At 32.3% G+C, this 25240-nt stretch overlaps 1 protein-coding gene across 1 annotated transcript in view; it reads left to right on the forward strand.

Annotated features, from left to right (window-relative positions):
- Nucleotides 1-25240, forward strand: part of LOC136969414 (potassium voltage-gated channel subfamily H member 6-like) — an 88545-nt gene that overhangs the window by 54644 nt on the left and 8661 nt on the right. The window contains exons 7-12 of the mRNA XM_067263559.1: nucleotides 17011-17436; nucleotides 19656-20049; nucleotides 21919-22118; nucleotides 23619-23871; nucleotides 23941-24134; nucleotides 25105-25183. Of these exons, the coding sequence (XP_067119660.1) occupies nucleotides 17011-17436; nucleotides 19656-20049; nucleotides 21919-22118; nucleotides 23619-23871; nucleotides 23941-24134; nucleotides 25105-25183 (1546 nt within the window). The remainder of the gene's footprint in view (nucleotides 1-17010; nucleotides 17437-19655; nucleotides 20050-21918; nucleotides 22119-23618; nucleotides 23872-23940; nucleotides 24135-25104; nucleotides 25184-25240) is intronic.

Here is a 25240-nt window from a genome sequence, read left to right on the forward strand (position 1 = left end):
AATTATAACTTATATAATAGAAAAAGTTGAAAAAATTAAATTTAAAAAAAAAAACTAACTTTAAACAGAATTAAAGAAGAAAGCGAGTTAAAATTCTACATTGCAATCTGCTAAACATCATAAAGTCATTATCACTCTTTATGGCATTGATGACTCTGCAAGATGTTGGGATTTTAAAAAGCAATTATAAATTACAAATAAAGTTTAAAAAAAAAAGTTATTTTAGTGTCTTAAGATGGGGTATATTTTACGAGGTTACTTGTCAAAAAATAAATAAATAAAATAAGTTCGCCTTGGCAGCTAGAAGACTAGTCAACCGGGCGCCATATTTTATATGTCAATTCATTTACTGTAAAGATGAGTTAAGTGAACAACAAAAATGCTTATGTTATTCAATTACGTAGAGGAAAGGGAGGGGGGAAAATAGCGTTTATTCTAACATAAATCTTCTTCTTCACCGTTTGACATTTTTATTAATTTCCTGTTACTTACGAATACTTTAATGAAAGTCATTTTTCTACTTACGTCTCTATTAAACATCGCATTGACTGAGGTTTTGTGCTGTTTCATCTCTAATTTAGAAGCATTTAGACTCCCTTAAATGACTAAAGCTGGCATTCCGAGTATAGATTAAGTCCTGTCTTGCTGTATTCCATTATTATCCAACAATACTTTGCCAAGAAACCTGTAAATACTTTACTTATTGTTTTATTGTTCTGAATTTGTTTAGTAGATGGAAATCGGTTAAAGAAGCTCATTTTGGCTATTATTGTTTAAGTTCTTTTCATTTATAACGGACAGACAAACTTTCTGACGAATTGCCAGCCAATTGAAAGCTGAAAAAGAGTATAAAATTTGTTTTACTACATATTAAAAAGTAGCATAAGAGGAGTAACAATTGATAAGACATTCTTTCAGTTTTTGAAAAATTCTGACTGACAATCAGGCGGGTAGGGTCAACTATATTTAAATTAATATAGAATTAACATGGAAGAGTGAATGTAATGTAAAATTCGAAGTAATATTTTTTGTTATTATGGCATTCGGAATATTTACAATGGAAGAGTAGAAATCGAATATATATATATATACTTTTTTTCTGCGTAATTCATTCCATGTTTACAATACATAAAATAATCAAGAATAATATTAACATTACCGAACAAGGAATGCAATTTTTGAAACGACTGCATACAAATATCATATGGAAAATATTCAGAATAATATCTTCCACGCTAGCAGCTCTCAACCAGTGATATGCGTACTACTTTGGGTACTCATGGAGTCTGCAGAACGCTTAAAAAATTACAGGAGGAGGATTTATAGATAAAACTACTGTTTTCACGCTTTGGTATGTAAAAATTATTTTCAAAAATACATAAAAATCTTCTGAAATCCCTCGCAAGTAGTCGAGAAGACAAACTTAACCTTTCGGAGGACGAATCCTGTAAGAAAAATGATTTATTTAACACTAATAATTTCTTTACAGAAGCATTTCTCATTGTGTCAGCTGCATGCAGTGAAGCTATCAGTAACGAGAAAGAGGGGAGGGAATTTTACCTTACTGTAATTTAATTTAAGTATTAAAATTCGTACTTTGGTGTTACAATTCGTATTAGATTAAAGATGTAATTTAGAGTGTATAATTGTTTAATTTTATTAATGTTATAGGGAAGGTTACGCTACTCTTAATAATCTTAGATTAAATATGCATCTCCACCCTGTTTAATGACTCGTAGTTCAACGATCTTTTTAAACTTCTAATGATTCCATGCTTTATTTTTAAAATTAACGGCTTTCTGTGACGTATTTTATGTCTTTTGTTTCGTTTGATTCTAGAAATCGTTGATATTGACACTTTTTAAAATGTTGTTGTTACGTAACAAATGATTAACGGTTTTGTTTTTCTGGAACACGATTTAAATTCGGTTCTAGAAAACTCGTATCGAAAGTTTCAAACTCTAAATATTTACGCTTTTTGAAATTAACTATGCTTTTTTTATGCTTGTATTTTAGTTTTATTCTTGATTTTCTAAAATTTATACCATTGTATGCTTGTTTTTAAATTTTATGCACGTTTTTCTTAAATTATATATTGTTTATGTTTGTTTTTTCTAAAATTTAATGCCGTTTTCTGCTCGTTTTTTAAAAATGTACTTCTTTAGGCTTTTTAAAAATTTTTTTATCCTGTTTAATTAATTAACTAGAATTATTCGCTTGTAAATGTAAACCGAATTAACCCGAAAGTTTTATATACTTAATTTTCTTTTACATTTTAACACGTGAACGTTTATAATGTATCACCAGTCACCACTGATAAACAATCAATGCTTTCTAAGTGCCTTATACATCGATAAATAATTGTATTATCCTCTCGAACAACCGGCTAATAATGAAATGAATACTGTATATAATTAATGAGCAACTTTCCCAGAAGGAAAGAAAAAAGTACACAAATTTTGTACAGTTTGAAAAGTGTAGTTGATTATTCGATCAATTTTGTATGATTCTCCCCGTCAACACATTGTTTTCAAAGCATTATCATGATTAACTCCGTACAAGTATGTTTCAATTAAGATTTAATTACCAATAAACAATGGCGTAACCTACTATCGTTATGCTTAAACACTATAAATTTGATGGGCTTGTTATAATTTAATATCATCGAAGGATCGATAATATTATAATTGATTATGTACTGTACAGTACGGTGATTTATTTATAGGTTATACGCGTGTGGCACTTCATACCAGGCATGCGAAACGTGCATTACACTACGATATTGTTTTCATAATTGAGATGATCTTATAAAATGGTGTTAAGAAAATCGAATGGTCGACTGTCTTCGAGTGTTTTTAATTCTGTATTCATTTCAGAAAGAAACATTCTCGGAAAAATGGCCGGCGTGTCCGTTATCGCGGGTTCGACTGTATTAAGATCTATGTAATAAGTCATTATAATAATAACAATAAACTACAAAATTCAAGAGATAATTCTCAATGTAAATCACGTCATTGCTCAAATCTAACCCCCCACTTTACGACCATTTAACATCCACACCCCGCCGAAATCTTAATACCAATTTAATGTAATAAATTTTTCTACTTCCCGAAGGTTTCCGCCTGACTAGAAATTTTCTAATTACGTTTAAATTAACAAGAACGAGATCATTGACAGAGAAAATTACCCAAGATTTGGCCTGTTATTCGCCAGAGGCTTCCATAACCCGTATAATACGCCGCCGAACTCAGATAGCGTCTTAATTCAGCTAAAGGAGGTGGAACAATAACCTTTTAACTCATCATTCTTCGCTACTCTAGTGACCCATACGTTACTTGTCTTCTCGTTTTCTATATTTTAAACGACCGTAATATATAAATTACAACAAGGGATTTACGGTTTGAATTATGATAAAACCGATAAATTCAATAGTAACGTGACACGTTATGCCAATTTGCCAATCTTTATATATATATATACGTATTTCTAGTCACGTATTTTGAAAGATCAATAAGGTATGACTGGAAGCAGTCTAATGTTAGCTTGGCATATTGTCTTTCTGTACGGAATATTCCAACACCGGTACAAGTTTTTGATTAAAATGTACCCATTGTCCGTCTGTATCACTCATTATCTTCCGTGTCTACCTCACTATCGAGTAGGAACGATCCGAAATGGTTTCTATTAATCTCTTTTAAACGTGTGGTTTTGTTTGCTATTGTTACTATGGCAACAGTAATTTTTGTAGGCACCGTTTAAGTACTTTACAATACAATTGAAAAAAAAAAATATATATATATATATATATATATTTTTTTTTTCAATTGTATTGTAAATTACTTATAAGTATATATATATATATATATTATATATACGTTTAAGATTAATTTTAATATAATTAAGTTACGCATCGTTTACGCATCGTTAGCCGAACGGACGTCGTTGATGATTTTTCAAATTAATCAACCAATCATTGTTCGAATCGGAAGTGACGTAAATGTATTTTTTTTTAATTTATGTATATTATAATAAACGTCCAATCGGTAACGAATAACGACGCGACGTCACTACTAATTTAAACTTAATCAACCAATAAGTGGATTTAGTCGAAACGACATAAGAGATAATTGGTCGAATGAAATCTTTCGATAGTAGCGACATTGATCGTGGTTTTTTTTCTTTTAATATTCATAATTAATTGTATTAATTTAATTAAATATTTGTATTCGTATCGAATATTTAATATAGCATTAATTATATGCATGACGTCAAAAGTATTTTTGATGTTGGTAATTCAGTTCCTGTTGCTAGTTGAACTTGTTTTACCGAGTTAACTGTCTGTTAAGCTCATTAATGCGAATATCAGCCGTTAGGGGATTGTTGCCAATAATTTCCCATCATGCTTCGCTCGATATGTACACATTCGCTTGCAGACGATGTTCCGCGCGGTGCAGCGCCGAATCAAAACATGGCGTCACAAAGTTAAAAGAAAACAATCCAACCAATCGGATACGGTGAGTGGATATTCGCAAAAACTTTCTATTCTTGACAATTATTAACTCAAAAAACTTCCGAAAAAACTCGTTTTATCATTAAACTCTTCGATTCCACCAATCGCGAGCTCCTACCGCCGTGACGTGTACAGATTCGAATTTTTTTAAAAAAACGGTTTTTTCTTCTAACGGTTTCTCGTTAAATTTTCGAAAAAAGGCCATTTTCGGTGGGATTTTTTTTAATTTTTTATTAATTTTTTTCTGCTGGAAATTATAAACGATCGATTAATGTTGGAGTAGAGAAAAAAATTCACGTAGATATTCATGACTTGGTACATATTTCATTAAACTTCTATATTAGCTGCCGTTTGACTGTTAATGTTTCAACATGAAGCATTCAATTTTTTTACTTATTTTACGGCCGATACAGCGAATTAAATATTGAAACACGGATACAGAACTCTCACAATTATATTTATATCCATTTTAACATATTGAAGAGATTTTACAGGGGGGAAAATGGAGTAAATATTGATTTATTTTTAAAAATACATGTCTGGTTTGGTTAGACATACTGGATTTTTGCCAATTTTTAAATGAGAAAAAATATATATATATATATATATATATATACATTAAAAAATTAGAAATTCGAAGACTCCTTTATCCCTTTGCTAATATTTTGTAGTTTTGTGTTACGTGATTGCAAAATACGAAATTTTTTCCGCCTTTTCATTGAATAGATTCCAGATGGTTCGTTTTATCTTTCATGAATTCTGTACGAACAAGATAATTATATATATATATAATATATTGTCGAGTAAACTTTATTGTTATTGCTCGAAGGTGTTATTGCTGGAAAAATTCGTGCAATAAAAGTTAATTTTATAGATTTTCTTAGAAAATTGTTACATCGTCGCCTTGTCTGATTTATCATATCGTAGTACATCTGCCAAAAAAACTTTGTTGTTAAAAAGAAATATCTCGAAAATTTCAAGGATATTCAATTCGAGTTTAAACTTTTACATCATTATTCTTTACATATTATGGAGAAAAAAAAATCTGATGTTTTGAAGCGTGCCACGCTTTCTTTAAAGTCTGTATGTACCATTAACAAGACTTTTACTGTTTGCCCTAGTTTACTGATACTTTGCGTGCATCTTCCAACATCTGTTAAGGAGAATAAATCCGTATATATTCGCTTTTAATCTTATTAAAATTATGGATACCGCATAATGGAGCTAGTGTAACTTTCTGGAGTTGATACGCAGTCGAACATGCTATAAGCCGTCAGCCGTCATTTGCTATATGCAACAATGCTATACAGCCGTCATTTTCCGCACTGTTTAAAAATAAAATAACCTCCGAAAAATGACCAATTTTTGATGATCCTCTCCGCGGCCGTTGTTTGGAGGAGGAGGTTTGGCTGTGTTTAAAAACTTAATAATGTTTTAATGGTGTTATAATGACTTCAGAAAAAGAGAAAATTTTGTTTATTCATGACAGGTCGTGTGTGGGGCTGATTGGCATATGTATTTTTTAAAATTAAATTTTGTAAATTTTATTTTTAAATTAATTTTTTAGATTAATTCTACACTTTTAATGTTTAAAATGTTAATTATATAATTAATTTTAGAGATAAAAAAGGAAATATGTGTTTGAGTAAAATGGTGTAACTAGTCATTACAGCAGGATTGAGAGAAGAATTTTAATTATTATATAAATATAAATATTCTATTGATAAGAATTTTAATTTTAATAAAAATTTTTATTCCGATACTCATTCAAGTATTATTCAGTTATAATTTTATTAAAATTCGCTTTTCCCCTTCCCCCCACTCAAATTATAAAATCATCTTAAAAATTTTAAAGTTAAAACGTTTATTAATTCAATTTTGATATTTAAAATAATCAGAAGCATATAAAAAAGTTATTGTAACAGGATTAATAATTAATTAGCGTTATTTATTAAGGATACAAAATTAATTATAACGATAAACTTTATTTCAGTTTAGATATATACATATATACGTTTTGTTTCTAATTATATTGAAAAAAATTACTAAAATACAGATAAATTTATTGATTATTTACGTAATACAAAGACAGAGATTTAGATATAAGCTTAAAAAATCACAAACAAACATAATTAAATAATAATAAAAAGCCTTTAAACATAGGAGGTTCTCTGCAATATATTTAAGATATTGGATTATAATAACTCCGCCTGTTTTCATTTTCTCGACCAATCATGTATAAATTGAATGTATCTTTAAAGTTTCATTTAATTAAACAAGTGAAATTTATCTCGGATTTAAACCAAATTAAACTTCATGGGTTAATTTGTATTTAAATCATATAATTATTATTAATTTTAACTGACATTAAATAATTTTGATAGCGAAACTAGAAAAATATTTTAAATTAATGAATATTAATTATTAGTGCGTCTTGTAAAAGTGATTGGCTGAGGAAACGAAGACAGGCGGGGTTATTTACACGCGATATCTTACGAAAGTTACAAAGAACCTCCTACATTTAAATGATTTTTTTAATTTACTAATTACATTTATTAATTAATTTTATATGAATTAAAATTTAGAATGTGATTATTTTATTATCGTATACAATAAAGTTTCGATAAAAATTTAAATACTAGTTAGATTTTTATAAGTATTTTTAAGCGTATAAAAGTGAAAATATTTTAACTTTTAAAACATTTAAAAAATCTTAAGTTTTAATGTCACAAGAATGATAATTTTTAAAAAAAATTTAATATATAAATATTATAAAAATAAAATAATTCAATAATACTTTATTAGCAAAATAAAAATTTAGTCAAATAGGGTGGAGAAATTAATGGCGCGATTAAAAATCTCTTCTTATTGATCCATTCTTAAAATAGACGAATGAAAATATTAAAATTAAATTTTAAAAAATTAATAGATTTAAATAATATTTTAACACCTTTTACGAAATGAACTAATGCAATTTTAAGTCCTGTTTGTTTTCTTTATTGAATTGTTTTCACGTATCGGAAACTCGTTTTTCGTTTTCCTTTGATTCGAACTGGGAATTGATCAATTCCTAATGATACAATTTCTCATTTCTTTATTAATATTTCTTACCAAGTGTAAATAAAGTAAGTATATAGAGACATGCTGTGTTTACATTAGATTAAGAAAAGAGAGTTTTATGTACAGATTCACTCTGTGTAAGAAGCTGTCACAACTCCATGCTGCAGTAGTCTATAGATGTCAAACGGTGTCATTTGTTTGTCTTCTTCATACGAGAGCCGTTCAAAATATATTGTGTTTTTTATGTCTACCTTCCTGTCTTTTATTTTGTGTTGTGATTGTGTTACTGAAAAGTTTAAGACCTGTCATCGCAGTTTTTTTTTTATATTATTTTTATTACGCGGTTGTTTTCTTAGCTATTTCGCGAACTTATTGACGATTTTAACAAGTTTTTAATGAATATAGACGTGAAGTACATATTCAGCTCATTATATCACATATGGCGGATTTATTTAGGGAATTTGGAACATGACTACAATGTAAGAACTGTGTGAGCTTGATATCTGCAATGCAGCAACGAAATCTAACTGAAGTGTAAATATGTGAATTTTTAGGTTTCCCTTTTTATATCCCGCTTCATTATTTTATATTTATCAAATTTAAACCTCACAGCTACTCACCGAGACGGAAAAAAGAGGAATATGTCACTGAACAATGCGGAAAAATCCGCGAAGAATATTGACACTCCTTGGCACCACAAGAGCCAAAATAAATAAGATTTTGCCAGTGACGACTTTAAAAATAAACGCCTAATTATCACTTTACAACGTTCTCTAATAGTCATTTTGATCCCAAGCCATTCCAAACAAACGTAGACATAAAAGGCAAAGGTCAAAGTGTAGAAATCTTCGCAGCGACTTCCATTTATAAGCATCAGAGTAATTAAATATTACTCTTCTTCATCTTAGACTCGTCAAAGATGAAGAAGAGTATTTAAGATTCTCCGTAACGTCTTGTCTCCCCAATAATTCGTCACGTGACCCCGAAGTGACCTTTCCTTCTTCACCTTTTGAACTTTGTATATCTTTCTAATTCCTTAAATGTCATCCGCATATATTGAAGCATCGTTTGGGGATTCGAATGAGTAAAGTCTCAGCTCACGTTTGCTACGTGAGACGAGAGTTGACAAGACGAAGAAGAAGACCTTTTGAATTACTCGTAATTTACATAAAGTTTATTCTACAAAGTAAACTTAAGCATCACTTCACGACATTGAAGTAACCATCCCTTTATTCTTGGAGTTAAGATCCGATAGATTATTGGATGAGCCAAACAAATAAAGCGTTTTATTTATTTTTCATTAAAAAAGGATTCAAAAAATAATTTAAGTAAATTAAATTATAAAAAAAGTTTTTAAAAAATGGCGGCATATCCGCATTGCGCTGAATTTTTTTTTTTTTCACCCGTCTTCTTCTTCTTCAGGAAACGTCGTTACTTTCCGGAAAACCTTTAACAGAATTATTTCTATTTTTGATCATAAGCTTAATAAGCCATTTATAAAGAATTTCACTGGCGTAAAATTTAAAAAAAAATAAAATAAAATAATTATTTGCGTGATTGATTTGCAGTGTTAAATTCTCTACCAATGTGGAACAATTTGCCAAAATACTTCTGGCATAGTTGGAAGATTGGTATCTTATTAGCGAGACGTCGTCAGAATATTTTTTGTTTTTTTTCTTTTTTTTTATATTCTTTTCTGTTCGGGAAAATTCTTTTTTCCTACTCTGTAATCACCATCTATCATTCTGAATGAGTCGTGATTTACAGACTCAAAAAACAAGAAGGCAAACTTTGCTAGACGTATTATTAATGGCTGCTTTAACGCGTTAGCGTAACGAATAAAATGTACTGTACTGTACGTAACAAATATTTACAAAGTATATTTCCCCCGCCTCCAATCAAAATCCGTGTAAGTTTTTACGCTAAAGCTTCGATTTTACGTTATTTATCGAAGTGTTGTAAGTTCGTCTTATTCGCTATTGTTTCTCGTCCGTTCCAGTTTCTGATTGGTTGCTTCGTTACGTAGTTTTTCTTTTTTTTTTTGAAAAGTTGTCTTCTCGAAACTTTTCTTATCGTTTCTGATTATGGCCCTTTGATTGCCGGTTTATCGACTTCTGGCAACATCAAGATAATTCTTCGCGTTAAGTGAACCAACTGTTTATCATTAATTCTACCATTTTTTTCCCTACCAAGTTTCTTTTCCATTGTTTTATAAACTACTATAAACAGTCAACAAACTCAATTATCATTACATAATTTATATATTTTTACGTCACATAAAATAGCCAATGATTATTGTGTAACTTGTAGCATACTGTATTTGTATTATACTAAATTACAATGAAATTCTTTCGTTTTAAGATGGTTAACTGATTTTTGGACTACCCTGTGTATAATTCTAAAGAAGATTTATTTATTTTTACTTAAGAATGTAAGACCTTCAAGTGCAAATTTAAGGTAGGCGAAGGCCTTTATGTAAAGTCAGTGAAGGCCTTTCAGTTACATCCAATTTTTTGTTTTATACTGCAAAGCAAATTTTTTTTAAAGGGGTTTGTTATATAATTAATAATTTTTAAAATATTGTTAAGAAAAATAAGGGAAAAAGGATTAATTCTCTTATCTTTGTTTCAGAAAAATTGAATTGGGCGCGAGTTAAGTAGCCAATTTTTTGTCACCGCGCTATAAAAACCGTGCAATTCTCTTAACTTTTATGCCATTAACGTTAAATTTGAATACATCCGCTTAAAATTCAAACAATTAGAGGCACATTCACACCGAACTTCATGGTTACGAAATTAATTAAATGACAAGTTTAATTGAATTAAACTTTCTAACGTGACTCTCGTATAATTTAAAATAATACCGAAATTTAAAACTGTTTATATTTATATAAACAGTTTTAAATTTCGGTATTATTTTATATTATATTAAAAAAATTTTTATGTTATATTAAGAAAATAATTAAATTATTCAAATTCTTCTCTACTTAAATATCTTCATTCGAAATTTTTGTGTTTAAATTTAGAATTTTCTGAAGTTATCCCGGCAAAATATTTCGTCACTTAAAATATTTACGTGTAGAGAACGTGTAGTAACTTGTTTTTCGTGAATGTTACAAAAGATTTTAATGGCTGGCGAGAAGAGAAACTGCAAAAATAAGTATTTCCCCCAAAAAGTTGTTTTTTATCATCCGAAACAATGGGTTTGTGTAAGGTGCAATGAAAGATTCGCGGTTTAATTACAAGAGCGTGGCCATTGTTTTGTACACTAGTGTCCATTTGATAGAGCTAAATTGTGTTTCTTCAAAGGATCGTAATGTGTCTTCGTCCTTAACATAATCTTCTATTGATTGTTACGGTGTGTGTTCGGGTCTCCGAATGACACGGCCAAACGACATCGAGCCATCTGGCAACTGCTAGTTTCCAATCACAGCAATGGTACTAACAGTACGTTTACTGTCATCTCTTGTGGTGTACACAGTTCACGTGCAGGCCCCATAAACACCACTTTGAACACTTCACGTATTAAACCATAAGATGCAACAACTTATTTTCTGTGGTACGCAGCAAGTGTGCAGTAAGCAAGCTCATAAATTTAATGATTTTGTAATTACCCATCGAGTTAGAAGAGATTTTAATATTCTTTTCTTAATTTTAATGGCTTTCTAACATATTGATTTATCGAAAGTTTTGCAGAAATAGAAGAAAATTTCCTTAATGGAAACTTTGGTCTTCGATAATAAATGGGAGTTTGCGTTACGGGTTCTGAGATCGACGTTGAATTAAACTTCATTCTTGGCATATTTATCACAATCAAGCTGACGTATACGGTTATTGTCGTGTTATGATCATTAATTATTAATGGCGCCGATGACGTAAAGTTTCGTAGCGTAACCACGTTCGAGATTTTGCGACGTCACGGCTTACCGTAACTGGAAATATTTATGGCTTTCACACTAAAAGACGTCCGTCCTTACATATTTCATGTCGTTACGACAGAGATCACGAAAAGACAGGAAAGAATTCCATTTCGAGTGCTACGAGATGATGAATTTTTCACGATTTTGTGTTGTGACACTAAAATTGGCATCACGTTTTAAATAATTCTATATATTTCTTGGGATTTTACGGCGCTTTTGAGGTAACCGTTCGTGACCTTAGCGACTGTTTTTCGTAATTTCCTACGACATTTTTTGCAATTTCTCGTGACTTTCATGGCATTTCTTCTTGTAATTTTGCACGAGTTTTACGACAATTTTTTTTTCTGTTGTAACATCTGTAAAATTTATGACTTTTTTTTTACAGTTTCGCCTGACTTTTATGACATTCACGTCACGTTTTTTTATGCCAAATACAACATTTTTCTAAAACAATCTTAAATTAAAATAAATTACATAAAATTACTCATTAATTAAAGAAGAGAGGTGGTTCTTCGAGTTTCTTTATATTTAACAATGGAATTCTGAAAGAGGCACACAGACCAACATATTTAAATAATTAAAATTTAGAATTTTAATACTCTAATCAAACACGTGTCACGATTAAATGTAAGCGTAGTTAAAATTAATTAGTTAAGCGAGTTAATTAATGAGGACAATGAAATTTATAAAAGTGAAATACTGACATGGAGGAGCGTGTAATAGGGTAACCGTTTCACTAGAAATTATAATTAAAATTTTCTTTGAAAAATTTCTGGATAATGGCCAGTACTTAATAGTGATTGATTGCTCTTTAAATCATTCAGTGTTTAAATATTTAAAGCACTCTTCTACTTCTGTATAAAGACTAATTTCTCGTGTTGTGCTTGTCTTCTTCGCCGGTTTTATTTATTTTTAATTCACTTTCATGCGTGATAAAATGAGTCCAATGTGTGCTACGAATGAAATTTTATTAACAATAAATCACTTGTAACAATTACAAATAGTAAAGATTGATGTTTTGTATTAGTTACATTTTATTGTTGCTGCATCTAGTACATCGCACTATTTCTATCGGCATGCAAATTTGATACTTGTAATGAGCTGCACTGCTTGTGTTCGATAGTGCATGGCACCTCTTATTCGCTGCATTTTAATACTTAGTTTTCTTATTTGATCCGTTGTACCACTTTTATTCTACGTCTGACCATTGTACCGTTTATTTGTGACACTCGATTGATTGTCATTCAATTACTATGTCTATGTACTTTTTCTCGTGTCTACTGTATACTGTATTGCTGCTCTATCTACTATAGTGCATTACTATTTTTCGCTGTATTGCTGTTCACTCGCGTCAACTGCACTTGGTGACTTTTTCTCGTCACTACTGCACTATATTACAGTAAGGCCCCGCTTAACGCGGGAGATGCGGTACGACAAAAGCGCTAAACGAAACAGCGTTAAACGAGGTTTTAACACAGAGTAAATAGGGAAAGGGAAACGCGACCAAAAATAAACAGATTTTACTTTAATTTTAAGTTATTTTTATATTAATTTGCATAATAATATAAGTTAAATAACACACAAACATATGCACACAGAAATGTAAAGTTCATCTTTGCGACGAAGGTCCTGGTTCTTCTGAAATTCTTGTTTTTTGCGATAAAGTCGTGTAGTTTTATTTGTCGCTGTTTTTTCTTTCTTGAAGCAAATGTCGGTAGCAAGAATCGCATTTAAAACGCCTCGTCTTGCTTTTGCACTTCTTTCAAAATCTGGATCATTCGCTACAATTTGATTAAGAATTTCGGTTATCGTTACCAAACTTTTACTAAGGAAAACTGTAGAGAAATTCTTTGGGTTCTTCGTTTTCAGAGTCACTATTTTCCGGTTCTACATGAATTCCTTGTTCTGCCAGTTCTTGAATGTCGTCGTTGTTAAAGCTTTCACCAAAAACTTGCAGTAACTCATCAATATCCTGCTCTACTATCCTGCTCAATATCCTAGTCCTGCTGTATCGATTAGATTGACAATTTGGTCAGCCTAACGATACAGCGATAGGCTCTTCTCGTTGTGAATTCTTGGATACCACCAGCCATAACTTCTTCCACCCTTCATGCATTTATCAGTTAATTCTTGCCAAGCCAAGTCGATATTGCCTGTGGCATCCGTGATGTTATATTTTTTCCAAAATTGTACCAAAAAAAAAAAAAAAATTTAGAGGAAGTACAGCGCTACGACGAATTGCCATCTTTTGCTGATTGGTTCGTGTTCGGGAATAATCGTATTATATACGAATCAATGAAATGCCGCGATAATTTAAATTAGTGTAAATTTTGGGCATTTTTTAGGCTTCGAGCAGGCCGCGTTATATCAAATCAGCGTTAAGCGAGGTATTACTGTACTTGTAATACACAGTATCACATACTCATTACGTGTGATACATTGTATCACTCGCTACGTTTACTATATTATATCACTTATCAACTACTAAGTACGTTCTGTACAATAATGCATCGTGTAAATTATATCAGCTGTATTTTGCACGCCGTGCAATATACTAAATATATGCTACATAAACGTAGTTACTAGAGCACAAATTAAATCCCGATCAATCACTTAGAACGTAGAAATTACTATTATCCATCTATAATTAAATCTAAAAGGCATTTAGATTTAATTATAGATGAAAATATAGTAATTACTTTATCTAAACATTAAATATAATTATTTTGATGTCAAGATTTCGAAGATTCATTGCTTTTTATCTTCTCGTTCGCTCAAGAACTTTTTTCTAATTTTAATTATTTCTAAATCTACTGCAATAGAAACACAGTCTGACAAGAGGTTTATTATTTTATTCATTTCGTTGTCTTATTTTTCAATATTATTTCATTTAATTTCGTTCAGTTTACTAATAGAAAACCTTCATTCTGTCGGAAGAAAGGAAAAAATCTAGCAAAGAGTTGCGTAACTTTCCCGGCAAAAACATTTAAAATTGCGTTTGGCGCCATCTGTTACGATATTTTATTAAAACAATTTATATTATTCGTTATTATAAAATCGTAAAATGTTTAATTTCGACAGTAGAGGCGAGTTTTATATATATATATATATAAATAAATTGTTAATGCTAAGAACGAATAAATTATTCGTTAAATCCGACCCCACTTGAGTAAGACACATGACCCTCTCGACCCTTAACCACCAAAACTTAACAGCATTGATGACCCTAATACACAAATCGCCCCGCAAAATTTCAGAAATTTTCAGCAAAAAGTACAGAAGTTATTAAGCTTCAAAGTGGGTGAAGCTTAATAACTTCTCCTACTTTGAAGCTCCCTACATACACAGTAATTATCTCTTTCTCACTCACACAGTCTATTCAATCTCGCTCACTCTATTGACTCTCTATTCACACACGCAGTCACATTCTCTCACTCAGTCTATTCACTCTCTCTCTCTCTCTCTATTCACACACTCACACACCCAGTCTTCACGCTCTCGCTCACTCTATTGACCCTCTTTCTCCACACTCACACAGTCTATTCACTCTAACATCCATACATACAGAAATTAACCCCGATATTATTTATTTTCATTTCTCGACGTTTCAAGGTGTCCAAGTCCAAAATTGTACAAATCTTGGAGTCATTTTTGACCGATCGCCATGCTTTCTCTCTGTTATGTAGGCTATAACGGCCAGGGAAGGAAAAAATAATTTTTATAAAGAATTTATTTCTATTTAAACTGGAAAGAAATAAATTTTTATTCTTAATTAAATTTTTTTAACGTTTAATTTTAGATTTTTCCGTGTATAAAACTCGATTATCTTCATTTAAAATTCCACATTTTTGAAATGTTGTTTACGCATTAATATTAGTTAATATTCTATAATTAAAACCCGTACTCGGAAGAGATTTGACTATTTTTATATAATTTTTACGTCTTTTAATTCGATTCTACTTCTTTTTTTTTGTAAATTATAATTAAAGCGAACGTAATTAAGATTTTATTTTTCAAATATTTATTTTTAAAACAGAATTTTATTGTAATTTCTTTTGTAATGTAATTTTCTCCCCCCACAAATTAATTTCTCGATAAAATGCCGTGAGATGCTGAATATTTTCTTGTGAATTGTAAAAAATGTAATCGTCCCATAGGCTCTAAACCAATCGGATGTTAAAATTTATTTCATGATGACCGGTTTTAATGATGATTAATTAGGAACTAGCTTAACGTCTGCTTCCGTCGGTGCGGAATATACGTTGGGGCAGATTATACGAAGATTTTAGCAGTTTTATGTGGGGTATACCCCGCTATGGGTCACGAAAACGTGGGAAATTTAGTTTGAGTGATAGTTTGGTTTTTATTATAAAAAATAATGAAAAACTTGCGTAAAATTGTGTTAAACAATATCCAAAATGGCGTCATGAATTACTTTTTCTCAATTTTTGCATAATAATTATCGTGTTTGATATATTAAGCTAGTCAATAAACAGTTCAATCGTGTTTAAACTTAATTACCGTTAATATTTATTAATAATTTCAATTCAGTTATTGCGAAAAACATTACAGTGAAAATGATTTCTACGTAACGGCTTACAGTTCATGAAATGGATCATAAAAACGAAAATTTACTGCGTTTGCTTTCATTGTTTTTCGTTTATTTCATTTATAATGCATGGCCGTTAATGGGAGGGAAGACAGACGTTTCAGGGGTGTCTATGGCATCGGAGAATGCATGATGAATGTCCATGGTGTAGAGCAGGGATGAGCAACCTTTTTCTATGTAAAGGCCGCATTTGAAGACTTTTGAACTGATGTGGGCCGCATATAAGAGAAAAGAGAAAAAAAAATGTTGGTAAATCACAATTGTTTATTCATATATATATATAATAATTGTAAATTAGCGTAGATATACTTAATTTAGCTTCTGGAACTGATGTAAACGTAATATATCGGAAATATTTGGTTAAATATTAGTCACTGCTAGTTTTAAAGTAGTTTCGATGTGTCTGTTAGCCGGTTTCTTGTCTTAATTTTTACTAAATTCATTGCGGGAAAAACTATTCACATACATAAGTTGTAGAAAATAACCTTTAAATTTTTGCTGCATACTTCCTTAAGCTGGGAAATTGATATATTTATTCATATTTTATGCGACGCGGGCGGCAGGTTGCTCATCCCTGGTGTAGAGGATGCTGAAGAAACAACGCAAAGTACTAATGCAAAATGGTGGAATTTCTGGTTACGTTGTTATGTTTTGTTGCATTTGTTTGCTCAACCTGTCAAAATTAGTGCTCGTGACTTAATTTTGTTAAAATGATTGTGACGTAACATTTTTCAAACTCATTTGTCGAGCAGAGATGAGGTCAGGAACGTAACTTTTAAGGACGGCGGCCATTTTTATATACTGTATTGTGTATGATTAACAATATTGCCTATTGTTAAGCGTGTCGAATTCGTGTAAACGTAGGCAAAAATGACTAAGATAACGTTTGTTTTTTTTTGCATTTATTTAAAGGTGCTGTCCCTCGGAGCGGATGTCCTGCCTGAATACAAACTACAAAAACCTAGGATCCACAAGTGGACTATACTTCATTATTCACCATTTAAGGCCGTGTGGGATTGGATTATATTATTATTAGTTATATACACGGCCATTTTCACGCCTTACGTTGCGGCATTTTTATTAAATGAAGAAAAATCCGAAAATAAAAAATCGAAAAAGCATGGTGAAGATCCCATTATGATAATAGATCTTATAGTGGATGTGATGTTTATTATTGATATTTTAATTAATTTTCGTACAACTTATATCAACTCCAATGACGAAGTTGTTAGTCATCCTGGTAAAATAGCTGTACATTATTTGAAGGGTTGGTTTTTGATTGACGTTGTGGCTGCTATCCCTTTCGATCTCTTACTAGTGGGTTCCGAAACGGACGAGGTAAGTACATTTTACTAAATATATAATATTTTTAAAGTAATTTTGGTCAAGGCACGCGTTTATTTCATGTTTCCTCACTATAAATAAATTGTAAAAAAAGGAACTGAGCTTGTTTTCTCGTTTCATCACTCGTTGGAATGTGTTTTAAAGGCGTGTCGTGCCTTTAAGGGCAGAAAAATGCCCACTAAGAAGAGATGCCCGATATTTTGATCGATTTTTACACACGCAATACTCATCTAAGAAGTTGTGTTTCGCTTAATTTTGCCCATCACGGATATGGCAAAATTCAACAGGTAAAATCGATACAGAGATGAGAACGTCTCGACTATCTGGTCCATATTTTATAACTTACCTAACTATATACGGCCCATATACATGTACAGTACATGGGACATAGTATGGGTACGACATTGCTTTCCATCCCTTCGCCCCATTGAGGATCTGGGACCGTATTCCGGTCACGGTCTCTCGTCTCTCACAAGCCGGTAGCTGATTGGCTAATCCAAATGATTAGCCAATCAGCGACCGGCTTGTGAGAGACGAGAGACCAGAGACAGTGTCCAGAATACGGCCCCTGGTCTGCCATATATAACTCATGTACTGATGCTCACGTCAATCAACATCGTGATGCGGATCCGAACCATTAATGGTAGAATACGAACCCACAACCCAACATTTGGGTCACGTGTAAAATATTTTGTAGCTGCCCGAATATTATTGGGCATCTTTTCACAATTTTCATCTCTGGAGCAATTCCATGTTTAACAATTAAAATTACGAATGATGAAACGAGTTAAAAAATTAATTAGTTCTTTATTGCTCATTCTTATTGTTATTAAGTTATATGTACACTTTTCCTGTAATCCTGTATCCTGATAACGTTTGTATCCTTTGTATACGTTGTAACTAATGTTTCTGTACACGAACCTACACCCCATCCTTATACATCCATTTATGTATTATTAACAGATCAATGTTAAAATATAAGTAAAAAGATCATTTATCGTTTATTAATGTACAGTAATTGTCTGCTAGAAAATGAATAATGGATTATAAGCATGCGTAAATCATGTACATAGAGTATTTGCATGATAAGAAATTACTAAAACTTTTTGTAATTGATAGCATGAAAGTTTGTTTTACCGTCGTTAATATAGAAAACTTGTATACATATGTACTGTATTAAATCATATAGATGTACGGTATATTCGTGTTTGTTAAATATGATGTAAATCTACTAGACCCAATTGTTTTTCTGTGTGATTGTTCTTGTATTATCGTACAGAATGTATTATTGTAGTCTGTAGTCGTGTGTCTATATATGTCGACTCTTCCCAGATGTGAAATGTACAATTCGGCCATTATTGAGGAAATATGTATGTAAATATTTTAAAATGTATTATGCATTAATGGATATTTTACTGACGTCATACATGGAATTGGCCTTTGGCATGCCTAACTTAATGGTCAACCAGGGCAGAGGTAGACACGATGAGTGACAGCATTGTTGCCTCTTTACTTTGAGTGTGGACAAGTGCTCTGCCACCTCTCATATCAAATCATGTTTAGGTCATCAATACCCATTATTTAAATCACGAGTTTTTCCTTTGTTTCCTTAATTATCGTCATTAGTTTCTCTTTATTTTTCCGATTTTAATTAATTTTAGTGTTATTCATGTTCACCACACAAGTATACAGCGATGCATCTATCATAACATCAACTCATAACGAGGGAGCAATCACTCTTCTGTGCCCCAGATAACACTAGACGGGACGAAAGGGTGGTTAAATTTATAAACAAACTCGGGCCGATGTATTTTTTCTGAATTTAGTGTTATATGCGGGCCTTAAGGTGAGTGTTTCGCCGACTGGTGGCCTATATATAGTAGGAAAAAGGCGCATATATTTTAAGTTTGCTTGGCTGAATACTCAATTTATAATTTCTTTTAATGCTTTAAAATGTTATGTGTATGTAATCATATATGGCTTCAAGCACTATAAAGCGTTCACCATCACTTCCATTTTTATATAGCTTATAATTATTATATAATTAAGGCAATAAGCTTAAGCTTTGTTTGATTCCTCCTTTGTTTTTTTTCTGTTTATATATATGTATATATGTATATAAACCGCACTCGCTTTAACACATCCATAAATTAGCACATGGTATAAAGAAAATCATTGCCCTAAGTTTTTTGTTTGAATACTTTTTTGCCTAGACCACTACCTTGATTGGGCTGTTGAAAACAGCAAGGCTTCTAAGGCTGGTTCGGGTGGCACGTAAAATAGACCGCTACTCAGAGTATGGAGCTGCTGTGTTGCTACTTCTCATGGCTACTTTTGCACTAGTTGCTCATTGGTTAGCATGCATATGGTATGCCATTGCCAATGCCGAGAGGCCAAGTTTAAATCCAAAGATAGGATGGCTGGACCAGTTGGCTAAAGACACGCATCAATTCTACAACTACTCGCAAGGCGGTCCCAGCATAAAAGCCAAGTACGTGACTGCACTCTACTTCACCTTCTCGAGTTTAACCAGCGTAGGGTTTGGCAACGTGGCTCCAAATACGAATATGGAGAAGGTGTTTTCCATTTTGGTCATGTTAGTTGGATGTAAGTAATTCTCGCTTTATCTTTACTTCTCTCTCTCTCTCTCTCACCTGTGTTATGTCAAATGACCTGTGTGATCGACAGTATTGTTCCTCCAGTTTATAACAATTATTACTTCACTCCCGTCGAGAGTAGTAGCAGTACATGTCACAAAATTACACACTGAACAATCATTTTATTTCTCTTATTCGTTCGTACAAAGTAAAAGATGCAATTTCGTACAAATCAACTTTAAAATTCCCTGTATTTATTATCTTTGTGAGCCTGTTTTATTACTCGCCGTATCATCAATAATTTTTAAGTACACGAAATTTTATGCGATATCGATCAAATAATTTGGCGCAACCGTCATAAATAACCACAAGCCGCACAGCCAAAAGCAGAGCACTTACTTAAAACTTCATTATTCTTGAAGCAAACTCTAATTATTCATACGAGACATCCCACTGTTTAAACTTAAATATTAAGAAATGGAAAAATGCCTCTTTCTCAACTGTTTACTTTTTCTCAAAGCTCATTTTTGCGTTTTTAACAAATTTAATTTTGAAAATTTCACACGTATTAAAAGTGTAGTAACATTTAATTGTGTTGTGTATCGATCATTTCTCTCGCAGTACAAAAAAGGTTTTTCTAGAAGGGCATTCCAAGGAGCTAATTTCCAGAAGGGCATTCCTAGGAGCTAATTTATAGAAGGGCATTTCTGTAAGAGAATTTCTGCAGACACATTTCAAGATACTGAACATCGAAAGGTACACATTAAAACCTTAAAAAGCAGCTATAAATAACTTAAATTAGGGTATAACCCATTACACATTTTTACAGGCAAACTTAATGATCTTATTTTATAACTCTTCAGAAAAGGTAGAGGATACCAAAGCTAGTAAAGCGTAACATCATTGTTTGGAAGATTCATAGCAGCGTGAGTCGATTAATGTCTAGTAGACAGTCTAGCAGACGTGGCTAGATGGCTCAATGACACGGCAATGTCGTCAAATGTCTTCCATAATAGATTTTGTAAACTGGAACAAACCCAAAAAAACCGATCGAAACGTCATCTAACTAAATCGAAAGCACTGTCAAGTCAATAAGAATCCTCATCAAATTTTGCCCTTTGTATATTCATAAATCTGTTTCTCGTGCAGTCGGTAGATAAGTTGAAGTAATGGGCGTAACTGTAATTCATAAAAGTGTAATGTACAATAAAAATTATTGTCTCGAAATATATTATCCTCCCCTAAACCGTAAAAAAACTCGACTTGATGTATCGGTAACATTTATTTTACTGGATTAGAGGATGATGGATGAACTTATTCTTAAATTCTGATGCATTTATTTGAGATGTCCTTTGTCATCGAGATACTTCGACTCTATGTAAACACAAAGAATTTGATTCTGAAGTTCGTGATTTTAAGAAAGATTGTTCTGTGTAGCTGTAAATTTAACTGTTAAATGTTAGCTCTGGTCTTAAACTTCTTGAGGCCCTAATCTACCAAATAATTTAACCGTGTAAAAATGACGAGTTCCAAGCTACAGACTCGTAACAGCAGGTTCTAAACTGAGGGCGACGTCACGCTAAGAGCAATCTAAAAATGTGTGTAATAAAACACATGAAATTTAAAAATACGACAGGAACGATGACAAATGTATTGTTAAACATTTACACTAGCCAGAAAGGCGAATAATTGTTATAAACGGTGAGCAGTACCAAACCGTATGGTAGCTGACTTATATCCATAGCTTCTTTTAGATGTTCTCGAGCGAGAATGTTTGTTTCTTTTAATTGTGTTCTTGCTCTAACTCCTCTTTTGTTGATTTTATTCTTCGATCTCTTTGTAGCGTCAGCAATATCTTAAATAATTTCTTTTTTACTAGCTCTGATGTATGCCAGTATCTTTGGTAACGTTTCCGCAATCATTCAAAGGTTGTACTCAGGAACAGCACGGTACCACACTCAGTTGTTGAGGGTAAAAGAGTTCATCAGATTTCATCAAATTCCTAATCCTCTTCGTCAGAGATTGGAAGAGTATTTTCAGCATGCCTGGACATATACTAATGGGATCGATATGAATATGGTAAGCTCTATTTTTTTCATGTCATTTCCGACCAAACACTGCACCATCTACACGCAGCCAGTCTGTTGCACCAGGACAACAGGCTGGCTGCGTGGAGTTTTCCGGAGTTTTTTCACGTGTCTAACACCTAAATAGGGGCCCATTCCTTCATAGAAAGTCATCTTGAGGGGCATGCCGCTTGGTAGATTTCCCTTGTGTTGCATTGCTATATTCCATCAACTTCTTTTTAGGTGATAAGATAAATATGTGGATGATCATTTATCAATGATTTCACGATAATCAGGATACTCAAAGGTTTGACCAGCAAGACATTCAGATTAATTCTGGAATTCTTGCTTGCCGAGCCAATATTTTGCTGAACACGCCAGAAATGTTCTAAAGAGGGTACAGCTCATCCTCAAAATTTCTCTATTAGAAAAATGACAATAAATTAACTAGACGAAAGCAGTTACAGTAAAAAATACTACATCTACTATAAAGATAACAACAAAATCCGGTGAGAAAAATAATTTTTTATGATAGAGAATCGAGGTGATTGATCTTTCGCCATGTCTCAGCTCATAAATTTGGTTCCCTCTCGTTTATAAATCTTACAGAACAATATTTGTAAGTTTCTACTTTCCAGAAACGTAACTTTTATACAGAATTAAATTTACATAAGAGTATGGATGATCAAAGACATTGGAACGATCACTTGCAATATGTTATGCAAACGCATATTTCATGTGAAGCAATACTTTGTTTCAAAGAAAATGAAGGATTAGACAGGAAATTCGGTTTAAAATAGGAAATGAATATGAAGAATCGTTTAATATCCGATACAGAAATATTTTAAAATAAAATATCCGATCGCCTGTTCGCATTAGAAAATAACAAAGGTCAAGAAAAACTTCGATTTGACCTTAAGTAGTAATTAATCTCTAAGCTGATAATCCACTAAAATTAAATATTTCTGTATTCATTCAAATAACATAAAATTGTGCACACATACGAAGTATTAATATTTATATTAGAAATGTATTTCATTTACAGTGGATTACCTTATCCATGTTTATATGATCATTTTCTGATGTTCTGAAAAAAATTATCAGCATCCTCTCCACACATTTTCCTTCTGGCATGTTTTATCATCTTACAATAAAGATACTCCCAATTTACTAGTCACTATGCTTTCACCTTTCCCTCCTCCTCCTCCTCCTCCTCCTCCTCCTCCTCCTCCTCGTCTACAATGGGCTGGTCACGTGGAGTTTCCTGGGTTTTATTTACGTTTGTAACAACTAAATACGGGCAAGTTTCTCTTAGAAAGTTCTCCCCGGAGGCATTTCCCTACGTGTTAGGTTGCCATAAACAAATAAACTAAACCTCTTAATCATCATCGATTCTTTAAACCCACCTCCTCTTTTCGATATTCGTCCCTTACTGATCCTAGAATCATACGCGATTCCTCTTTCGTATAGTATATTTATACAATACAATTTTAAACTTTTCGTGCAATTTCAGGTGCTGAAAGGTTTCCCTGAGTGTCTTCAAGCAGACATTTGTCTCCATCTGAATCGCAATCTGCTCAATCAGTATCCTGCCTTTAAAGGTGCAAGCCCTGGATGTTTGCGTGCGTTATCAATGAAATTCAAAACAACTCACGCACCTCCTGGTGACACATTGGTGCATCGTGGGGATGTCCTGACAGCTCTTTACTTCATTTCTCGAGGAACGATCGAAATTTTGAAGGAAGACATTGTTATGGCTATTTTAGGTAAGTGATTATTACTACCCAATTTCCTCGCCAGACCCATTCTACGACCAATATATAATTGTTTTTCAGGTAAAGACGATATATTTGGAGAAAATCCCTGTATGTTTCCTACAGTGGGCAAGTCCAGCTGTAACGTACGTGCCTTGACATACTGTGACCTACATAAAATATTGCGAGAAGATTTACTAGACGTGTTGGACATGTACCCAGAATTTTATGATTCATTTTCGCACAATTTAGAAATTACATTCAATTTAAGAGATGTAAGTATTTAAACCAGGTAATTTTTTTAAAAATTAATGCAGTATGATTTAAGTAAACATCATGAAATAGTCAATGCATTCAGGGTTACAATAATTAAAGTTACCCTATTCAGAGCACTCTGTAGCAGTAACCAATCAGTGGATAAACACCAAAATTTGTATACAGATTACGCAAAGGATGCAGATGTAGTGGGAACTTTGGCATGTATGGATTGGAATATGGTTTATCATGGAAATGTTGCAACTTTGGCAGAATTAAAGAATCGCATTGCACTGCACGTGAGAAACGTCACCGGAAAACAACTGAGGTCAGCCTTCAAATTTTACATCTAAACAATGGGGCACACATTGTTCGGGTTTGAAAATTCCTTATATCAGAAAACAACGTCTGCAGGAGGCATGCCCCATTACAGAACGAATGCGTTTTCGTTCTTTCGTTCCCAGTACTTTCATGTAAAGCGCCGCCTAGCTGAAGTTTATTGAACTAAAATATTTTCTTGCAAAACCCTTTGTGTAGTCTGTATGCATATTTTTGTGTCTCTCCGCTTATTGTTTACAGCTACAATGCTATGAATGGGTTAGCTTTAATTATGGCCACTCTGTACATTTATTAGGGCCTCAAAACAGGCAAAACACTCCAATAGTACGACACCAACAAGAGTAATTTTTTTTAAAATAAGAAAACAGGGATGTAAGTGCTACATTTATTGTAAAAAAAATGTACATCTCGGATAACATAACATGATATAGTGCAAAATAAATCTTCCTGTACTTTATAAAAAATATACATACAAATCTTCTGATCAGAGGTAACCATAAATTCGAAGATTTATGGTTAAAAATGCGTAGATCTGAGATAGGAACGTACAAACTTCCAATTTTTTCCCCTTCAAAACATACCGGAATTTATTAAATTTATTATAGAATTATACATAAAATCCATTAATTTATTGATACTGAAATCTTTCAGGAGGAACAAGCGGGAGTTGATCCAGAATTATTTCGTAGTAAAACGATATATAGGCAACCAATTAGTTCTCCAGAAGATGGTATATAAAGAGAAACGTATCTTGGTGTTTTCGTGTATTTAATATACTTAAAATATT

This window comes from Centruroides vittatus, unplaced genomic scaffold (assembly GCF_030686945.1).
Source record: "Centruroides vittatus isolate TY-2023 unplaced genomic scaffold, ASM3068694v2 contig_1781, whole genome shotgun sequence".
Taxonomy (NCBI): Eukaryota; Metazoa; Arthropoda; class Arachnida; order Scorpiones; family Buthidae; genus Centruroides; species Centruroides vittatus.